We start from the raw sequence: 16836 nt of genomic DNA, 5'->3' as shown, positions 1-16836 counted from the left end.
AGTTGGCATCAGCACGAGAATCGCGGACTAACGGAGCATATTCATGCCTCGGGACAGCAAAATGGAGATAATTAAAGGCTACAGTGTCTCAGCTCAAAGCTTTGAGAGCCACTATAAAATCTTCTTGGGTTTTAATCTGTCACACATCTCCTGTGCTAAATCTGGCTCATATTTATTTCAATCTCTGTTCCAGCAAACACGCCCACAGGTCCTCCACAGCTCCAAGTGTCATACACAAACACCGGTCAACATCTGAACAACTACTGTTGCAGCTGCTCCTCTGAGCTTCTTCTGGGAGCAAAGCCAGGAGCCCTGCAGGTGACTGCTTCAGCTCACTCAGAAAATAAAAGCTGGGTTGGTTGTTTTGGAGTCAGGAGAAGGCCAAACCACAGAGACACACCCAGAGCAGGTATGGGAACGTGATTCGACATCATGAATGTGCATTACTTTTTAATTATAACTCACAACAAGCAGCAGATCTGAAGAGTTTACTGCATGTTTGATGTCAGCTTGTATTCTCATTAATTTCAATGTCCCAGGGAGAAGCGGTCTCCCAACAACTGTACGTTAAACCAGCACCTCGCTACAAGCACAGCAACGCAGTGGAAATCAAATACAGTTCATAACTCAGCCTCAGCTGAAACGCAGACAGTGTGTTGGTGAGGTTCCTACCTGAGCAGAGGATGCCTTTGTGTCGGGCGCAGGAGAAGTCATCACACTCGCAGAAGCTACCGTAAATCTTGCCAAACTCAGACTCGTAGCACAGACACTGGTTGCAGCTGCACTCTCCTCGCCCGCTGCAGATCTGCTTGCCCTCGGCCTCCCGGCAGGCACTCAGGTACATGCTGCTGGCCTCGCCCTCCTGGCACTCGCAGCGGGCACCTAGGTAGCCCGGCTCGCAGTGACAGGTCCCACAGTTATAAGTGCCTGCAAGAGGGAGAGTTGCTTCATTCTAATGACTCATTACACAGATTTAGCTGTGACTTTGATGTCCCTGTGTGCCTCTTAATCTATTTTGCTATAGGGCTGCCACTAACCATTATTTTTGTTATCCATTCATCTGTTTTCTCAATGAATCCATTAGTTATTTGGTCCATAAAATGTCAGTGATCAGTGTTTCCCAAAAGCCCAAGGTGGTCCTTAAATGTCTTGTTTTGTCCACAACCCAAAGACATACAGTTTACTGTCATAGAGGACTGAAGAAAGAAGAACATATTCACATTGGAGAAGTTTAAATCAGAGAATTTGGGTTTTTTTTTTTTTTTTAAGAAATTATGCAAAACGATTCTTCGGTTAGCAAAATAGTTGGCAATTATTTTTTCATCAATTGTATCAAGCCTTCTAGAGAATTCAGTAATTCCTGAATCTGAAATATTTCCATGTCAGATTTGAGTTTGGTGCTGCCTACTTGCACTTTATTTCTGTATTCCTGCAAAAACTTGATGATAAAGTGATATAACTCAATGCCTACTGGATTTTAAAATATCTCTATAGGTCAAGTTTAAAAATATGGTTTGAGTATAATTTGGGCTTTTATGGCTATCATTACCTCAACAGCAGTGACAGCCTCTCCATAATCACGCCAAAGAAAGTAGTCAATTAATAGGGTAAAAGTAGGAGTTCTCCTTAGTTACTGAAGTCAAAATACCAGTTGTGACACCACTGATTGAGGCGTTCAACCTCCTTGAAAGATTCAAACTACAGGAAGCAGGAGAGCAGCAGTTTTCTCTCCCGTGTGATTAACAAGGCTCATGGTTTTTACCAATTCTTTACAGGCACAGGAGCTTTCACATTTGTGTCCACTTGCTTTCAACAATTTCCTCCTGCAAGAAGTTGTTGATCCCTACAGTTTGACTAACATTAAACAATGCGCTCAGGTAAGAGAAAAGAGAAGAAAATATGTTGCTAATGAGGCACCAGAGTTTTAAGTTTGTCAAATAAAAGTGAACGGAAAACAGGATCATCTAAACTGATTGGGCTTTGTATGATTGTATGATGTATATGTGCAGTAATTAATGGAAAGCTGTAATGCAAGATGAAGCACCTATGGAGCTGCAGATGCTGCTGTTGGTCTGCGCCGTCCGGCTACAGCCGCAGTCACACTGGTAATCCACAAGCACCTCCAGGCGGTCTTTGAACCCAACTGGCTTGATGGTGAATCTCTGGTCGGTGCCACGGGGAGGGCAGCCCCTCGCCTCCACGCTCACGTTGAACGACACCTACAAAAGGAGAAGAAAGGGGAAGTGACTTCCTGTTTGTGGAGTGAGAAGGGTTCAGGTCAAGTTCAGATGATATGAGAGATAGAGAGATAGATTTCTCTACAACAGCAACATCATACAGCCTCTGAACCACAGTATCTTCAACCAACCACCTTCAGTTTCCATATTTCCAAGTGACCAGCTGCCAGCTAGTCTGTGGACATGAACTACACATGACCCTGGTGCTATGTTTACAGCAGTGGGCGAATTTCGCCCCAAAGCAGAGTTTACAGTGTGCAGCTGATGTGGCTTTCCTTTGCACAGAAAGTGGAACATGACACAAGACCTACACCCATTTGATTGCTCTGAGGAAGGAAGTCTGGACAAGAAGAGAAACCCAACCCCGGCTGGGTTGCTTTTCTGTTCCAACATGAGCACAATATTCTGGTATTTTCCTCATATTTAGTCAATCATGTCCTTAGAACTCTCTGTTCAATTTATAGCTCAGTGTAGTTCCCTTAACTTTAACAAATGAAATTATGCTGCTACAAACTGCCTGCTGAAATAATGCGGGTTTTTATCTCAATACCACACATACGATGACAGTGTGTGAATGTGTATATTTGTATAGTATTGTCATCCTATAAACTGTGTGGACCCCAGGAAGAATAGCGACTGTGATACAGAAGCTAATAAACAAACAGTCATGTTCTACTGGTTTGGCTCATTGGATCAATGATTGAGGGGTTGCCTGCCTGATTTCAACACCATTTTTGATAACCTGTGTAGTTTTTGAAGCTATTTTTATACACTTTCTCCCAATTTTTAGACAAATATGGACAGACAGATAGGCAAAGAAAGAGGAAGGTACGGTTACATATTCTCATCTATTTTGGTTCAGAGATCAAAACGGTTACAGCAGGGGAGGGAATATTCTCTGCTTTGAAGCTCTGACTAGAAGCACTTGACCCTCAGAAGACAAAATTTCACCAAAAGCAAATATTCCAACCTTGCAGCACCTGCTTTTCTTGGCAGGAACATCTGTGTATTTGGATCTGGATCTCCTAAGTTAAGAGCAACCCATTCCCCCCTACGTTCTCCTACAATTTAAGACCCAATACGTCGTACTGTGCAAGGCCTGTCCTGTAAAAATGTACATAATAAACACTGCCTTCCTCTGCATAGAATTGCGGACACAGCGAGCCATAGGTGTTCCACAATTTTCATCAACTAATTAATTCAGGAAATATCACACTGTAAATACATCACATAAACCGGACCAAGCCACTGCAAGGTGTTAATTATGAACGCAAGGCATGGACTGTTACAAGCTGTTTAAACTGTAACAGGAACAGCTGTGGAAAGGATAGGCCACACTGTTGGCCAGCTGTTAGTCCTGTGTCGCTGTAAAACTGCCCTGGTGGTAAAGACACCAGTAGTTTTGGTTTCTGTAAGGATGGAGGTCAGAACTGTTCATCATGCATTGACACAATGTCTTGCTATTCTTTATCTCATCCTGACTGTACAACTGTAATTCATTGTTTACGCGTTGAAATAACTTACTGGTGACAAAAATTCAGCTGGCCCATAATGCTGCAGCAAGAATCTCAAGAATCTCCCAATCCCTCCAGTGACTTCACTTCACTGGCTGCCAGTGAATTAAGGAGTTAGTTCAGGAGGAGTTAGGTGTTAGTTCACGTCATAAGCAGTAGGTAGCTCCAGTTATACAGTTGGGAAAACAGGAGAAGGCGGCCCAAGAGATGGTGAATTTAAAAGAGTGCCAGTGAAAGCTCAAACGATGAAAAACAATGGTAAATGGACCTGTACTTGTAAAGCGCCTTTCTAGTCTTCCGACCATTTGTATTTACTTCAGTCTAACAGACAACCCAAGTTGATTGTGAAAGAGCCTACGTCACATGTTCCCCGGACTCCCCCTCCACTTCTGCGCGGGAAGCTTAATAAGTTAACGAGGGACACAATTAAATTTACTGTAAATGTGAGTCGCGAGGAGGCCAGTTCACCCAATCATGTGGCTCATTGTGGAGAGGAGAGAGGGGCAAAAACTTGGGAGGAAGTAGTAGTAATAGAGGACATTGGGGGGGGATGGGTGAGGAAATAGAGAGGAGAAGATACACCAAGGCTAAACTCATTGACAAAATGCCTCATCGCACAGTTTGTGAGTAATGTCATTCAAGCAGAGACAGACAGTGTGTTAGGTTGTACTATGGTGTAAGGTGGGACAAGTGAAACATATGTAGGCAGTAGAATAACACTAGTGACAGACCAGTCACTAGTGGCATCTAACAATGAATACTGCAACCATTTGAATAGAGCTCAGCCTTCCAAGTGTGTAGGAGAAACTATGGTGGCTGCAAAACATGCAAAAAATCCCAAAGACCCAATCTAGAGCCAGTGTTTGGTTTGTCTGTTCTTGGATACTGAAGAAACATTGTAGTAAGAGGGAAAAATACATAATCAGATTAGTACATTTAGCAAAAATTGGGATTATTAGCAGGATTGCAATTTTAAAATACATCAGTTTTTCTTCAAAGGTTACATTGTTCGGTTGTCTTATAGAAACTTTCCTCCTCTCTTTACTGGCATATTATATGTTGAGGTAATCCAAAAGTAACATAAAGTAATCATCGTACATTACTTTAATATTGTGATACTTGGATTAGATTACTGACTACACAGGTAATTGGTAAGTATATCGGATTACATTTTTAAAGTAACCCTCCCTGGTGGATCAACATGGCTGACTCTAGAATTCAATTCAATTACATTTGTATAGCGCCAATTCATAACAGAAGTTATCTAACGACATTTTTCAAATATAGCAGGTCTAGACCGAACTCCTTATAAAAAGAGAAGGGGACCTGCTTCCTCTGTAGATATAAACAGCTCTTTCTAAGGCAACACAAACACAATGATTCTTATATTCAGGAGATTATACACTAATGAAAACATACCCATGTATATTATATTCCATTTCTGCCAGTAGATCCTCCTAAATGTTACACAATGGACCTTTGACACTTTGAAAATTGTATCTAAAAAAAATAATCACAAAGATCTTCCTCATGGTAAAAAATCAGTGTTACCATGGAAAAATCTGGATCTGGATGATGGAATTCTTATGACTGCCTGAAATTCAATTAACTGGGACAACCCCCATACAGAAGGTCAAATAAAACAACATATGACCTAATTCAAATGCTTCTGGTTTGTTTGGAAAAAAAAAAAAAAAAAAAAACTTGATAAAAAAAGGACCTGGTTTTATTCATATGCATGAGCCCATTCAGTGGACATACATTTCTCTGGTGTTCGAAGTGAAAAGGATGCCAGCCTAACTACATACACTCCAGCTAGCATTTCTCCCCCCGCCAGTTCACTTCTTTCATAGCTTGCAGTTTCACAGGCCTCCTCCTGCCTACTTTTGTGTGAGGGCATTGAGATGCAGCATCAGGCTCAACATAGTGACTGACACCTGGGCCGTGCACTGCGCCATATCCTCAAAGACCGGGGAGCTTGGCACCCAGTGGACTGAGCTGCCACCCTCCATCTCCTTTCAATGCCGGTGGATAAAAGACGTGAGCGAGGCCCATCGTCTGAGAGCCCCCTTCCATTCACTGGTGTTATTCTGCCTCAACTGCCCTCAGCTCCTCCACCGCCCGTTCCCATCCCAAAACTGGGAAAATAAAGCAGCCGAGGGAAGAGCATGGGGGGTTTTGGGAGAAGAATTCCACTGCACCGAAGCTCACTGTGTGACAGCATGTATAGAGTTGCCCTTTCCAAGCATTTTCAATGGATCTAGGGCTCAATACAAATCTTAATTGCTGCCTGTATAGAATATAAAGTGACCACCAGAGAGAGGTCTGTGCAAAATTCAAAGCAATTAAGATGTACCCTCATCTTGTGTCACCTGACCTCTGCTTTTGTCCTCTGACAGTCACCGAGAAAGCATTCCAACTGCACTAGATGCAGCTGAAGCTTACAGCCTACAGCATGGAGAACACACAAGTCTTCAAACATTCAATCATCCCAATGTATAAGACTTCCTGCTCCTGTGCATGTCATCCATCAGTGCACCATCCAGAAATTCCACTTCAAGTAAAGAAGAGCTGGTATCCAGGTTGGGAGCTCAGAAAAACCAGTGGAGCCTGTATCACAAAGCAAGTTCAACTCAGTGTCACTTGGACTACCTGGTCACAATAAGCTTGTTTTGGCTGATCCTGGATAACTGGTTTCACAAAGCTTGCCTAACTTTGAATTTTCCAATCCAACTATGAGAGCAATCACATGAAACAGTTTTCCACACAACTGAAACAGAAAGATAAAAAATAGTAGAAATAATTTCCAATACAAAAAGATAAGGCTATGGCTATATATAGACTGTAATTATGTAATTTTAAACTTAATAAATAAGATGGGCATTTTTATGTAAAGTAATTTTGGGTGTTGGTGTCAGAGTGTGCCAACCATTAATCACAGGAGTTTGTGTTTCAGTTCCCGGGTCCAGGAAACTAAGCTGCAAACTGTTCCCACTATGTGTATGTGGAGGCAAACAGTTCCTTTGGAGGAAAGCACTCTGAATGTTACGTAAAAGACTGATTGGCTGGTAGTAAAGCTGTTTAGAATTTCAGCATCGGTTAGCATGGTCATCTACTGAGGTAAAAATGTGAGCCAGCTTGCAATACGAGTGTGTGTAGTCCTTTATCTAGGCATTATGTGGAGGAGCGGTATGTGCAAACCCAAATGTCTGAATCAGTTGGACCAGGCATTAAACAAACCTTAGCCTGCCAACTCCCACCTTGTACAAGGCTGTTTAATGTCTGATGTGTGAATAGAACAGGTCATTGGCCAGCACAGCTTCTTGGCTTTTCAAAAACATACACATATAGAATAATGGTGATTGCCATTATAAAAGCCATGACAAAGAAATGGATATGTCAAGCCCCACCCATTCTGCATGCTGTACTCTTTTCTGCTCTCCTGTATATTGCTATCCACTACTTCGTTGATATTGTGGATACATCATACGTCATCATTATGGAGGAGTCCTCCTCCTCCTGCATGCTCTTCCCAGGTGCCCCCCCTCGCCTATACCCAATGCAGTATTTCCAATGGGTAAAAATACGTCTGACTTGGACAATCTCCTGTCAGGACCTGACACTTCATGCATTGTCTGGAGTTGATATGAGAAAAGGACTTTTGATTTAGATTCTCACTCCCTCACTGGCCAGCATTTATATCCAGGACAACACAATCACAACTCTGACCTGAGAGATTGAAGCTGGACCCACAGAGTACAGCAGGTACAGGACACAATCCTGTGTGCAATTCAAGGGGCTATGATAATGTGGATATGTTGCAAGAGTTACCGGCAAAAATATACACAAAGTCCAGTTTGAGTCAGTTTGATCTAGGGGCTTAAATGCTTATCAGACACCAAAACACTGAATAATCACGGGAGTCATCGACTTCATCCTCAGTCTTGAAGGTTTGTGAGGAGAAATGTGAGCCAGGTTCAATATTTTTACTGGCTGAATGTGTTTTCTGTTGCAGTGCAGTTGTTTGTCTGAGCGCAGCTAAAAGGACAGAGGGTGAGACTTTAACAGTTTCCCATAACTGTATCGGCTGTTGATTGAATCCAGCTGAGAGGCAAGAGAGCAAAGATTCCCTAAGGAATGAACAGTCTGTGCCAAGAGAGCTGTGTGATGATAATTGGCTCTTTCCTTCTATTAGTCGATAAGCATTATCAAGCAGTTAAACAACAGTTTACAAATCAGTTACATTCCTTAATAAGAGGCAGAGGTCCACAGCTATATGAAAGGGAAGCTATGTGTCCTGTAGTGAATGTCAGTCAGTGAGACGTTCATTACTGTGGCTCCTTTTCTTCACATGTGCCAATACCGTCTCTTTGGTTTCAGTGAAGAGCAAAATAACCCCCCCTCCCCTCCACCTCAGTTTGATTTCATCAGACAGGAACTCACTTCAAGAGGATTCAAAGGTCACACAGCGTTTGCCTGAGACTGCCAAGTCACAACTTGCTTTCTTTATTCATTGACTGGGATTCTGAATTTCACTTTGAGGAGAGCAGAAGGGTCAGAGCTAGACTCTATGACTGAAAATAAATATTAGAGGGTATATTTGCACTTGATGATACATTTGGTGTATTGTCAAGCCCTAAGCAGTATAGCTTTCTGAAGCACAAATAAGACCTGACTACATCTGCATCTTCACCGGGCAGAAAGATATTGTGGATGCCTTCTCATATATACCGTCTTCGTCTTCAAAATGAGGCACTGAAACATATGAATACACTTTTCTAACAAAACTCCTGAGCACTTGTATCTATAGCAAATCATATCTGAATGTCAGAAATTCCTCCAATACTATGTCAAATGTGGTATCGGCCAGTATGCATATCTGGGCAACGCTCCAGTAACACATCATTTATTAGCCCCAAAACCGGATCCTGCTACTTCCCAGCAGTGTCCGGTTAACCATTTTGTTTCCCAGGAGAGAAATAAGAAAATCATGACCCGCCTTGGGTCAGGATTTAACCTGAGCCAGGCCATGCAACAATGATAGCAATCATACACACCAATACACAACGCTCAGGTATCAGAATTGGGAAGATCGGAACGTGTCTACTTAGATTTCCTGAAACCTCTTAAAGCCTATTCCACACATTGCATGTTATGGAATTAACAAAATGACTAACTTGTAACTAAAATGTAACTTTTTTTTTTTTACATCTGCTGCTGTAAGCATGGGGGGAATATACTCCAAGTCTGCATGGGAATGTGTGCAGTGAGAGCAGCAACCTTAAAGAAAGAATCCTTATAAAAATAATTGGTAAATATTCCAAATGCCTGAAATCTGCAACCCCTGAAATGGTTGTTTTCCACTCTCAACCAACGATTTCCATGTGCCCTCAGTTTTTCTACAAATGCTGCTCTGAATGTGTTCTGGCAGAACAAGCCAGGGGCTTTTTTTGAGCCTGTGGTTTCAATTCGCAAATACAAACTCTGAAGCACTAGTGCACTTCATAGAGGTGTGTCTGTGTAAGCAAACCTTTTCATACATAGCATAATCATTATTCACACAGTGCAGTAGGCCATTAGAGGGGGGGTGCCATTGTTAACTCTGCTGCATGGAGGAATTGTAGGATTAGAAATGTCCCAGTTATGTTTAAGGCGTCCTGCAACAATGTACAGTGTACATGGGTGTGTGAGCTGGTTGGTCACCGACTGCATAAGTGTATGATCTTCCAGGACTATGCTATGGCCTGAACAGCTCCTAGGACAAAATCAAAAACTGAATGTGTCGGACAGGCCACTGCTTTCAGAACATCATTTGGCAAAATGTCGTCATGGAAAATCTGATTGATTCAAAAACAGCCACCCTGAACAACCACCATACTGACAAACACAGTAAATCATCTCCTTAAAGGGACAGTTCACCACAAAATCAAAAACATGTTTTTCTTCTTACCTGTAGTGCTAATCATCTACATTGTTTTGTTGTGAGTTGCTGAGTTTTGCTGATGCCTGCTTTTTCTCCAATATAATGGAACCAGATGGCACTCGTCTTGTGGTGCTGAAAGCGCCAAAAACTCAACAGCAACATCTTTTTCAGGAAATCATGACCCAGTTACTCAAGATAATCCACAGACCTTGTTATGAGCAGTTTCATGTACAAACTATTTTCTTTCTATTGAACTACGATCGCCAACCATAGCTGAACGTGAGCTATCTGGTGCTAGGTGAGCAAGCTAATGTTACAGCTCAACTGAGAAGGGCATTAATTACATCCTGCGCTGTCACAAGCACGAGCCTCTCGCCCCTGAGTGGATGCACGTTTACAAAGAAAACTATCTAGATTGATAAATAGCCCTATAGGTAAGAGCACAAGTATGTATTTGTGACCTTGGGGTGAACTTAAAGCAAGAGATAAAGTTTTTCATAACCCAAAAGAATGAAATAGTTCAAGCGAAGAAAGCCAGGATGCTACAGTAGCCAGGATGCTACAGTAGCCTTGCAGGATGCATCAAATTTTTAAAATGTAAGGTGTGAAGAAAGGGTGGACAGGGACTCACTGTGTCTCCTATCTTCAAGTCGGCACACTTCCTGAGGCCCGGCAGCGGCTTTCCATCCTGGCAGGTGGCGGTGAAGGAAAGGCTGATGTCCTCTGGGTGATCCCACACAGACAGCTCCACTTTAGAACGGATGTTCTGAGGAGAACACACCCGGAAGCACACAGAGACCGTTGGATGCAGGTTGGCAACTCAGGGTTTTAAAACAGAGAACTTTTGTTGGATGGTAAAATGAATCCTTTCAGACTTCTTTGCAACAACAGTGAGCGGAGGATTTTTTAAACATTTTCCCTGTGTCCTGAAACTAGAGCCAAATTAATGATGCCTCCCACTTAGACATTTATATTAAAAGCACCTCAGTCTATCCTTTCAGGCCTGTAGCTCTGGTTGAGTAACAGTGTGGAAAAGAGTGAAACATGGGGAATTGTATGGCCTTGGTTAGGCACATTTCTATGGACTTTTTTTTTTTTACCAAAACCACAAGCGTTGTGCATGGATGCAGGTTGTGTGGATGTCAAATACCATGGCTGTTTGCAATGCCAGCTGCATCTGGATCTGTGCAAGATCCAATCTGTAGTCAGTCATTTACTGTGGCATAGCTTTGCCACGGATAAATCAGGATCGTATTCCGTGCACATGGATAAGCGTGCCCTTGTTCTCTCCCCCCACATCTCTCACACACACACACACAAAACACGTACATAAACACACACACACACACAATTGCAATTTTCGGACCCTTAAGACAATCCCAGCGAAGAGCAGCTTTGTGCCACAGTCAAACTTGAGGGGAAAAATGAGCTGGTTACACAACGTTAACCTCACAGTGCTTTGGCAAAGCCCATCTAGCTAACAGCCCCCGGAGTGGCGGATATAATGTGGCAGCTGGAATGTTAATAAGGCCGTGAGTCAACGCGCTTCCTTCGAGCCCGCTCCCACACACTGAGCGTGTCAAAGTCTGGGTCTGACACGAGTTTCTGTCACAGAGAAATACGCTCCCACTGGGCCAAAACGGGATGCAGTTCCTCCTAAGGCGAGGATAAATGTGTACACCCACACAGGAAAACATTTGGGGAAAGGTTGACTACATGGAGTGCAGTTCTTTGGTTTCAAAAAACACACAATTTGCAAGAAACAGAGGAAAGTCAAATATAATAAATAATGAAAAATGTCCACCCTTTTTTTTTTTGACTGACCAACAGTCCAAAACCCAAAGATATTCAACTTCCAACAAATCTGAGAAGCTGAACCCAGTGCATGGCACGTTTGCCTAGGTTAGCAACTTAAAAAAAAAAAGACTATTATCTTTTTAAGATTAATCGACTAATCCTTTCTATCCCTATCTCTATGAAAAAATCTAATTTGCAACAAAGTCAGCTGTTAAAACCACTTCAGTACCCTAGAATGAGAAACCCAGCTTGTGTGCAACCACCATGTCAGCTGGAGGCTCATTAACTGTGTCACAGTAGTGGGAAGACTTTAAAGAATTTGCCTCCGTCTTCCTCCCTCTCCTCTTATCTTTTCTTCTCAAATCCCTCTGTGTGGTGTGTGTAACTTGACCCACACACACACACACACACACACACACACACACACACACACACACACAGGAAACCAGACACACAGACAGTCATACCAGCGCAGACTTTCTTTACTCACATTGTAAGCTGTGATGATCAGCTGAATGACATTCTTAGAGTCCTGGTCCAGGATTTCTACTGTAGTTCCAGGTATGAGTGCAGTAAAATTCTTTGTAATGGAAGAAATGAGAGCAGTATTAGTCTCCTTAACACAAAAGAATAAATAAATAATACATATATGTGTACTTTAAAGGCATACTGTGCAGGATTTTCCAAACAAACAATGTGTAGACCCACTAAAAGTTTTTATCTGTAGCGACGCCACCCTCTAACCAGTTTGCTGTGTGCTGATCATTCACATCATCCTTCAGGCAGCACACAGGGTTCAAGGTTACTTTATTTGTATTTCATAGGTAGATTTGGTTTGTAGTAAAAGACAAGGCATTCATCTTGAGAAAAATATAAAGACAACAACCAACCCAACGCAAGGCCAAATCCTGCAGCGTGCACCTTTAAGATAAAACGGTGAAATCGAAGTACCTTATAAATAACGTACAGCCGTTTCGTCACTGCAAAGATGAGAAAGATGTTATTTTCCGCCAGTTTCTCTCCGAGAAGAGCCAGTGAGGGATAGTCCTGTAGAGAGACAGGGAAAGAGGCATTATGGGTATTTTTGTCCACACATACCGTATATAGAGTTCCCAGTCTGGAAGCTAGCTTACAAATGTTGATGCCCTTCTGACCCCAGTGCTGTGTTTACATTGCTCTGCTGGCCTTTTGACGCCACAGTAAAAGGTGGATGTGGATTCTTCTTCTGGGCTCATGTTTATCTCGTTCCACTATCAGAAACAAAGAGTCTGAGAGCTCTCCAGATTGCACTTTAAGATTTGCTTATTTTCATTGGATGCAATTCAGTCCCTACTGAGATATTTATCTCAGACGGACCGAGAAAATAAAAAAACTCCCAGTGATTCGTATCCATCACCAGTCCAACGGTCAAAACCAAAAATGTGGAACAATGTGTCCCACAAACAGAAAGAGAAATAGAAGTGTAAGACATAATAGGACTAAAGTCAAAGGACAATGCTCTCCCTTTACAACAGAGTTTCTCTCCAGTAGCTCTTGTATGATGAACACAGCTACCAATTAATCTTTTGAAAATATGAGCACATGATATTGATCAGTTTTTATATCATCAGTCCTCTGGCATCTTCAAACACAGCATGAACTTATGTGTGAAAGACTTTCTTTGTATGCTTTTTCTGCGTCTAACAAAAACAATCCACTGGCTCCTCATTAGCTTTATAACTCATATCCAAACTCCTCCACGAGTCAGTTAGAAGAGTTTGGTAGAAACTGCAGGCTAAGACAGATATTTCAGCCATGTATTTACAAGTCAACAGTCTATTCAGTGGTTTTACTAGCAGCCTCCAGGTGTGGATGTGTGTACTGGCCCTTCCCTCTGCAATTACCACCACAGGCTTAATAAGCAAGTAGTGCTTAAGTCGTCGGGTTAAATAAGAATTGAAAAAATGCCTAATTTCAGCTGAATTCACTCAAGTTTGTCTTTGGAATTAAGACAGATTTTGCTAATACATTTGACATGAGAAGTACTTATGTAAATCCGGTAATGCAGGCTTGGCTATGAACCAAGTGTAGCCAGGAAACCCTTGTCATCAAAGAAGGTAGCGGGCTCCACATAGCAGGCACTTTGCTTAGTCATTCTTTGAGTAAACAATAGAAATTAAAGCGTCCTTTCACAGCTGGAGTTTCTAAAGAAAAGAGGTTTATTGGCCAATGGCAATGAGTGTAACAGTAAATTCCATGTACAGTTCCAAGTTTCTTAGAGCATTTAAGCTGCAGGGTGAATTTGCTGCTATAAGATAATTCCACTTAAAAATTGAAAAAGAAGCTTGTATAAACTTTAGCGTTACATATCAGCATGAGATTACACTGCACCTCCTTTTCTCTTAAGTTACTGTAATGTTTTATTTCATAAAGGACAATGGAGGGGTCTTTATTTCAGACCACCTCCGATATAAAACTCCACTTTGCTCTCCTTACCATCTTTGTGGAGGCGCTGTACTCATTCTGGTCGTTGAGGTGACACCGTCCATCGTGGGGCTGCACAAGGCCTCCCAGCCTGCCGTCCAGAGCAAGGTGAGGTACATCGTCCGTGGCGAACACCAGCAGGTGGTAGGCCTCCTTTCTCCAACCTATCTCCTCCTGTTTACAGAGTACAGCAGCTTAGATGTGCTTTTTTGTTTTTTCAGTCTAATCTTGCTATGATTTATTTTGGTTAGGATTATACCAAAGATTTGGAAACATTATTAGCGCCAGGTCGGGTTGTGTATGTATTGCCTGGTTCATTGGCAATAGGCTATAAGGTCAAAAAGGCATGTGCAGAAAAAAACAAATAAAACAAATAAAGTTACGGGTGGGGGGCACAGATTAAGTGTAGTGTGCAGCTGTCAGTCAGTCCTGGAAATGGCCAGTGGACAGACAGAGTAGCCAACAGTTAGATGATCCACCAGCACTGTTTTGGTCTGCTGTATGGGAGCATTACGCATAGTGTCCATCAACAAGTCCCACCACCCACACTGAATCTATGTGTTACATTACTGCACATGCATTAGATTTTATCCCATTGCAAATACCAATGTGTTCACACTGCTAACTTGAACATACCCTGGACAATATTTTGCACATTCATTTATGCTAACTTTGAACATACCCTTTTTTTTTCATTTGTTTATGTTTAACTCTTATGTACCAATTTACCAAGGCAAATTCCTTGTATGTCTACTTGGTAATTGACCCAATTCTGGTTCTGATTCTAGCTATGACGATTAGAGCTGCACAATTAATTGAATACTATCAAAATCGCAAAATGGTCAAATTCAATAACCATATCAAAGGTTAAATGTGTGACAAACAGCATTATGATGAAGTACTGTAATTCTCAAAATACAGTACTTCAGATATGCCCTGGCCTAGGTAGGTAATAGTTTTTTTCAATTAAATTAAATCTGTGATGAAAAACGATTGTTCCCACACTAATCTGTCAAAATAATTGCAATATGAAGTTTTTACCAAATTGTGCAGCCCTAATGACAATGACCGAAAAAAGTGGTGGATAAAATGGCAACTGTGTGCAACATGTGTAGCTCAAGCTAACACCAATACTTCCAATATGATGAACCATTTGCGTCGACAGTATGTCCGCGGACAGCACAAGGAGGAGAGAGTCTGGTAGGAAAGAGCAATTCCTCCCTGCAGCATTTAAACAGCCTCTCCATTTAAAATCCATAACTAAAGCATTGGGAGGGTTTACAGCCAAAGATATGGAGTCCTATGAAGTCAAGGAGGATGCAGGATTTCAGCATATGATTAGTAATGTGGGCATTGTTATAAAAGAAATAATAGGGCTGCCCAATGTTAAAAACATAAAATTGCATTACTTCTGCATCACAAATTTAGATTTGTCGGCCAGGACATCTCTGCAGCTCTACAGTACTTCATTATAATGCTGTTTGTCACACAGATTACCTTTAACCTTTATCTATAAACTGTAGCTTCTGCGTCATATTGTGATTTCAATAATATTTCAAATAATTGTGCAACAAACAGAGCATAATTTTTGTTTGTATTCAGAATTTTGTTAAGGCAACTGCTCCCCCCTAAAGAACATACCAAACTACACCCCAAATGTTGACCCCCTAAACAGGAAACCCACCTTTAATTTTGTCAACAGCTCCACCCCTAATGTCAACACCTTTAAATCCTGGTTTCTACAGGCATCGTCATTAACTAAAAACCCATAATGGATACTTCCCACAAGCCTGACAACCACTGATCCAAACACACACAAAACAGTGAGAGTGTAACAACAGCCAGAGCTTTCTGCTGCAGGCCCAGTCCTGGCCTTTATCAATAGGAAACAACAGGCGACGTCAAAGTGAGCATCTGACAGAGTGCTGACTAATGCATGCCACCACTGAGGAGAGGGATTCTGTCATTCTTTTGTTTGTTATTTGGCCTGTACTGTTTACAACAGAGCTGTGGATGCCCCATCAGAGGATGAGAAAATATGTTGTGTGACGTTGAGCTTTCTGCTGTTGTTGAAGACTTAACAGTGAAAAAAAAAAAGAGGAAACTTTACAAGTAAATAAACTGTGTATAAGTCATGTGCACTAAAAAGGGTATTTTCTTTTGGACACAACTATTTAATTCAATTTATTGATTTTCAGTCATATTCATGTGATAACATTCACATTGACTTGCTGAACTGACTTCCACTACTGAATTACATTAACAAACAAACTAGGATCAATCAGGCCTTTGGGCAGACTCGGCCCAGCCTGCAGTGAGGCACGAGTAAATTACAAGGCAGGAGCTCAATGGAGGGAGTCATTCTCTTCCTGTAGAAAACAATTAAATTGGGAGGAAAACAGGGTTATGACTGGGCCTGCCAGTGACTCGTCCTCATGTTTAACCAGCTGCACCAGACTGCACTTCCTGTCTATACCCCCCGGTGCTTTTAATTAACAAGCAAATAGATACTTGTCACGAGGGCGTCTCAGCGGTTTCACAGCAGCTTTCCCCTCCATCCAAACCAAATGTGTGCTGTCACTAAATAAGACTCCGCAATGCATGAATGTCAGGCTGTGTAAGAAAAGAGAGAAAGACACTTGTCACCTTACAAACAGCAGCCTGCAGGATGGCGTCGAATCCGCCCTCCGGTGCGTCCCGGTTGCGAGATACCATCTGCTTCTGGACCTCCTCGTTAAAGCGGTCCACTTTATCCGTCAGTGAGAGGATGTGGCGGAAACCGAAGGTGGGGACGCAGTTGGGGAACAGCTTGTATCTGTTAAGGGTGATAGATAGTTAGAGGTCCAGATATTTCCTCTGGAAGTCACATCAGGACAATATTCAAAGCGGCAAAAAGGTTCGG

The 16836-nt window shown here is 42.0% G+C and overlaps 1 protein-coding gene across 2 annotated transcripts in view; it reads right to left on the bottom strand.

The window, feature by feature from the left end:
• itgb5 (integrin, beta 5) overlaps positions 1 to 16836 on the bottom strand; it is a 52419-nt gene that overhangs the window by 31685 nt on the left and 3898 nt on the right. For both annotated transcript variants that reach the window (XM_051404476.1, XM_051404475.1), the window contains exons 5-11: positions 16581 to 16749; positions 13947 to 14108; positions 12423 to 12518; positions 11962 to 12051; positions 10306 to 10440; positions 2045 to 2219; positions 673 to 927 (exon numbers count right to left, since the gene is read on the bottom strand). In XM_051404476.1, coding sequence (XP_051260436.1) covers positions 673 to 927; positions 2045 to 2219; positions 10306 to 10440; positions 11962 to 12051; positions 12423 to 12518; positions 13947 to 14108; positions 16581 to 16749 — 1082 coding nt within the window. The remainder of the gene's footprint in view (positions 1 to 672; positions 928 to 2044; positions 2220 to 10305; positions 10441 to 11961; positions 12052 to 12422; positions 12519 to 13946; positions 14109 to 16580; positions 16750 to 16836) is intronic.

This window comes from Dicentrarchus labrax, unplaced genomic scaffold, assembly GCF_905237075.1.
Source record: "Dicentrarchus labrax unplaced genomic scaffold, dlabrax2021, whole genome shotgun sequence".
Lineage (NCBI taxonomy): Eukaryota > Metazoa > Chordata > Actinopteri > Moronidae > Dicentrarchus > Dicentrarchus labrax.
Note: the sequence above shows the minus strand (reverse complement) of the source record. Positions and strands in the feature narration are given on the sequence as shown.